The following is a 5,337-nucleotide window of genomic DNA, read 5'->3' as shown; positions in this document are numbered from 1 at the left end:
CAGCAGCTACAGGTCCCTGTATGAACCCGCAGGATCCCCTTGCTGTGCATGTGGAGGAAGTTGAAGATTTCTGAGGGCATAGCGTGAAAACCAGGGCGAGGTTTCACATTGTCATAGTAGTGGTGAGTTATAAAAATCCCTGAGGGGTTCATGGGGAAGGCCCAAAAGCCAAAAAGGTGGACTTCTTCACAGAGCTCCAGGGCAGCAGTCACCAGGATCAGTCCAGTGCTAATCCGCTTGGCCCGCACCCCTTGGCCGAGCCAGTAGCGTGAGACGTTGATGAGATACTGGGGATGAAAATAATAAACAGCTTGCTGAGATTCAAAATCATCCAGGACATATTTGACCCGGATTGAGACGTCCGTGTTGCGAGTGTTGTAGAAAGCTGGCAGCAGCACGGAAGCGTTCTCGTAGACCTGGAGCACGTCGTAGAAGGGTTTCCTCCATTTTTCCAGCTTATGAAATCTAAAGAGAAAAGGATGCGAGTGATGGTCAGACCAGCGCAGACTCAGTCTGGACCCAGCAGACAAGACACCTCCAATGGGCTTTTAATGAAACATTTCTGACACAGAGATAATTGAAATGATGTTTCAGTTAACAAGGGGAATATATTTAGATTTGTAGGTAAAGCATCAGTATGAAATGTAGGGCAAAAATGCAGGGTATAAAAAAAAAACATAGTCTCCTCTCTTTTGGCAATACATTCATCAAACACTGGAAAAACTTTGTAGACATTTCTGATCATGTCTCACTTCTCATTTTATTATGAGAAGTATGTCATTTTTCCAAGGTGTGGACAGCTGCATAGTGCACTATGCAGTGCAGAACTGTATAAAAAATTGGCAAATACCAAAGCAGAGCAAATGTCTAAGATGTCTAAAGGAAAGCAGTCATTAGCCCCATGGTCCCAAACCTCTCAGTAAGGTGGCATTAAGGTATTAACAAATTTAAAATTAAAATCATCCAGTCAATCCTGGCTACAAAGTTTAACTGACATTTTTTAAAAACATATGAGAATATGTGCTACTTTATTTAAGCATTTAGGGTGGGATCCAGTTGCTTCCACCCTGAATGTTTCTGAGACATTTGCCTGGGGCTTGCAAGCACAGCACAAGACTTCCAGGGGAAAGATGGCTCTGCTGGTATTTTAGCTCATCAGCTTCCCACTTTCTATCACCAACGTGCAGGTCTAAGTGTTTTACACATCTCTGTAAGTTGTTACTGCTTCCATATACTGAATAACTTCAATTCAGAATGAAATATATAATTCACAGTGTCAGTTTAAAGTAATATTGGGAAAAAAATTCTCTGTAACAGTTAGAATTAAGTGAAAGGTAGATTTGGAAAAGCAATAGAGATGAAAATACAAAAAAACAGAAATGACCTCTCAGTAATTATACTGGGATTGACAGTCACGACATCCGTCTTTACCCCAACGTCCGTGAAGTATTTCTCAGATATAGGAGGCAAATTGCATCTATAAAGGAAAGAAATTAGTAAGAAAGTTAAAAAATTCCTTGCACCTTTTCAGGACTAGAAAGTAGAATTTATTTAAGCATTTCTTCCAAGCAACAAATCTAGAAACAGATTGAGAATTTAAAATTGTATCAAAACACGGTGATGCCAAAACTGTGCATTAAAGTAAGAAGTTCTTAGGGGCTATATGAAGACCTCTCTTCTTCCCCAAGTCTGTGAGACATGACCCCTTTTTGCAGATGTAGCCAATGCTCGCTCATTTTGCTTCCTTAATAGCAGTTCAACTATTTACTTCGGCAGTTTAGGACAAGAAATGGGATGAAGCCCCAAGGACAATCAGCCTATAAAATCAAAGACTTCGTCAACAGCAGCTGAGCTGTATTCAATGATTAATAGATAAACTATATCTATAACATTGCCTTTAACATGCTGTGTTTTATACCCAAGAGAATTTAGGGGAAATGCTCCACAAGAGACAAATCAGTCCAGTCCTAATTAATCCAAAACTATCTGCTTCCTTTTCTTTTCCCTTTATAAGTATCTCCCAGCGCAGTGTAAGGGCAGCAATTCTGACTCTACAGATTCACCAGAGGATGTCAAAGCTATTAGGAGCAAACTTGTGAAGATTTGCAAACCTTGACTTTGCCCAACCTCCACTCACCTTGGCCTTGACCTAGATTCATCATCGCAAAAAATTTAGAGCATCCCTCAAGAGATGCTGAAGCTACTGAACCACACACACATACACACAAGCTATCACACCAGCTTTGCTTCCATAGGAAACCTAGCTAAAAAAAAGCTTCAGCATGCATTAGCAGAGGCAACGTAAGTGGCCTTGCAACTAGTTTTACACTCAGTTTAAGCTAGCGTTAGATATTTGCTGACATTCTGAAAACTGTTTGAAGCGATCTACAAGCCACAGTAAAAACCTTCACTGTTAAGATCCCCACATCTCAAAAATACTGCTGTGCCTAATTCCCAAATACCTCTGTATTTTTGAAGATCAGGGCTGAATAGGAGAAAACAGTGTAGGTATTTAGGGTAAGCGGTGCTCAGTGTTTTCACAATACTACAGTTCAGCTACCATCATAAATTCTCAGTCACAGGGAGAGGGCAAGTGGGGGAGCAGAGGCACGCACAAAAATCCTTCAAAGTCCTTCTCAGACTCAGGAGGTTCATATGTACCTCCCAGAGAGTCCCTCTTTATCAGGGCAGACAAATTTTTTTAGCCACCTCATCCTTCTCATAGTCAATGTTATTTCCAGCACTTTTCTCTGCTAGGTCACACAACGTCCTTCTGAAGTCCTCTAGCATCCCCAGTTCCACCTAGCACTGGGCACTGTGCTCATTAGGTTATATTTGAAAAAGGTTTTCAAATATTCAGCTTCAATATTTTCAAACAGTAAACTCCCACCAGGATTAAGAAAGAGTGAATTTGTTGAAAGTGGTAATTCCTTACAAAAATGATACAATCTGCATAAACTGTAGTTTTGTCACAGAACTCCAAAAATTCATCCCTGCAGAGAGTAGTCCCATCTATAAATTCACCCAATGTTTCATCACAGATCTCCACTCTGGCCAGTAGATGGAGATAGACAATAACAACTAGTAAATGCAATTCGTGTGTGTGTGTGTATTTTATATAGTGTATTGTAATATAATTAATTGGTATCAGAATTTATTTCATAGAAAAATCTTGGTTGCATCCTGCTGGCCACAAGCTTCCTGACAATAACAGATTTTCCCAGGTGTCCTGAAGGTTTCACTGAATGTTAGCAGTGCTCCACAGGCAGTTCTCAAATTATTTTAAAGAATTGTTTTGTCGGTGACCAAGATGGTGATTCCTGACAGTTTGGTGAACTGGTGTCAGACTGGAAAGTGGATTCGTTCAGACCTGACCTTAAACACAAGCTTTACTTTAAAATTGATGTCAGCAGACCTTAAGCTGTTAAACACTAGCATGTCTTTGTGCATAATGCTGGTCCCACATGTTTTGGAGGTGGTGAGCCAGGGGTTTTTTTTGCACAAGTACTGATGTACTTATTCATAGTTCAGTTCTACTTAAGCCTCTACTTAATTAATTACTGGTACCAAAAGCAATTTCTAAGTTCTGTAGTGATCGGATCTGCTCTTTTTATGCAGTTGTGGTATAGTTCAAGAAAGAGCAACAGTGGTAGAGAGGAACCTCCACTGCAAGTTCTTACACCTAAATGATGACATTTGCTGCCCATATTTCCACTTCCACTCAACAGTCTATCACCTCCATGTGTAACATAGAATCATAGAATCATTAAGGTTGGAAGAGACCTCCAAGATCATCGAGTCCAACCGTCAACCCAACACCACCATGCCCACTAAACCATGTCCCTCAGCGCCGCATCTACCCGTCTTTTAAATACCTCCAGGGATGGTGACTCCACCACTTCCCTGGGCAGCCTCTTCCAATGTTTAACCACTCTTTCAGTGAAGAAATTTTTCCTCACGTCCAATCTAAACCTCCCCTGGCACAACTTGAGGCCATTTCCTCTCGTCCTAACGTGTACCTTTCATTTCAACTATACTGATAGCTGTGATCCAGTACAATAGAAGGGAATCTACAATAACTATTTAATGTATATAGGGTACACTAGGCTTTTAAGAAGCAAATTATGTGAAGCCTGGAGTGTTTCACAGATTAAAATAAGGCAATAGTTTTCTATAAAATGGGCACAAGAGGCAGACACAAGGGGTCTGAAAATAATGAATAGTGAAGGTAGGATCAGTAAAATTTTATTTCTCATTTGATGCCAAATCAAATTAAGAATGCAATGAGCCAAAATCTGACCTAATTTTTGCTGGTATGCAATCAGAGAAATTCATTGATTTATGCACAGTTATTCTAAACCTAAGATCAGAAAATAGGCCAACAGAACTAAAAAGATTTTTCTTTTCTACAGAACAGGTCATGAATCTCTGAGCTAGCTGTCATATGCCATAACCTGGGAAAAGAGCTTAACAGGGTTTAGAGAGGGATTAGTCATGCATATGAATAATTGTGGTGGCTTGACCCTGGCTGGATGCCAGGTGCCCACCAAAGCCACTCTATCACTCCTCTCCTCAGCTGGACAGGGGAGGGAAAATATAACGAAAGGCTCGTGGGTCGAGCTAAGGACAGGGAAAGATCATTCACCAATTACCATCACGGGCAAAACAGACTTGACTTGGGGAAAATTAATCTAATTTATTACCAATCAAATCAGAGTAGGGTAATGAGAAATAAAAACTAAATCTTAAAACACCTTCTCCCCACCCCTCCCTTCTTCCTGGGCTCAACTTCACTCCCGATTTCTCTACCTCCTCCCCCCAAGCAGCGCAGGGGGATGGGGAACGGGGGTTGCAGTCTGTCCATCACATGTTGTCTCCGCCGCTCCTTCCTCCTCAGGGGGAGGACTCCTCACACTCTTCCCCTGCTCCAGCGTGGGGTCCCTCCCACGGGAGACAGTCCTCCATGAACTTCTCCAACGTGGGTCCCTCCCACGGGCTGCAGTTCTTCACGAACTGCTCCAGCGTGGGTCCCTTCCACGGGGTGCAGTCCTTCAGGAACAGACTGCTCCAGCATCGGTCCCCCACGGGGTCACAAGTCCTGCCAGCAAACCTGCTCCAGCATGGGCTCCTCTCTCCACGAGTCCACAGGTCTGGCCAGGACCCTGCTCCAGTGCAGGCTTCCCATGGGGTCACAGCCTCCTTCAGGCATCCACCTACTCTGGCGTGGGGTCCTCCATGGGCTGCAGGTGGATATCTGCTCCACTGTGGACCTCCATGGGCTGCAGGGGGACAGCCTGCCTCACCATGGTCTTCACCACGGGCTGCAGGGGAATCTCT

At 42.9% G+C, this 5,337-nt stretch overlaps 1 protein-coding gene across 1 annotated transcript in view; it reads right to left on the bottom strand.

Annotated features, from left to right (window-relative positions):
• The window catches only part of ST8SIA5 (ST8 alpha-N-acetyl-neuraminide alpha-2,8-sialyltransferase 5), a 96,259-nt gene that overhangs the window by 54,942 nt on the left and 35,980 nt on the right, over positions 1-5,337 (bottom strand). The window contains exons 7-8 of the mRNA XM_009322978.1: positions 1,385-1,477; positions 11-465 (exon numbers count right to left, since the gene is read on the bottom strand). Coding sequence (XP_009321253.1) covers positions 11-465; positions 1,385-1,477 — 548 coding nt within the window. The remainder of the gene's footprint in view (positions 1-10; positions 466-1,384; positions 1,478-5,337) is intronic.

This window comes from Pygoscelis adeliae, unplaced genomic scaffold, assembly GCF_000699105.1.
Source record: "Pygoscelis adeliae isolate BGI_AS28 unplaced genomic scaffold, ASM69910v1 Scaffold182, whole genome shotgun sequence".
Classification (NCBI taxonomy): domain Eukaryota; kingdom Metazoa; phylum Chordata; class Aves; order Sphenisciformes; family Spheniscidae; genus Pygoscelis; species Pygoscelis adeliae.
The sequence above is the reverse complement of the archived record's forward strand: the minus strand, read 5'-3'. Positions and strand labels throughout refer to the sequence as shown.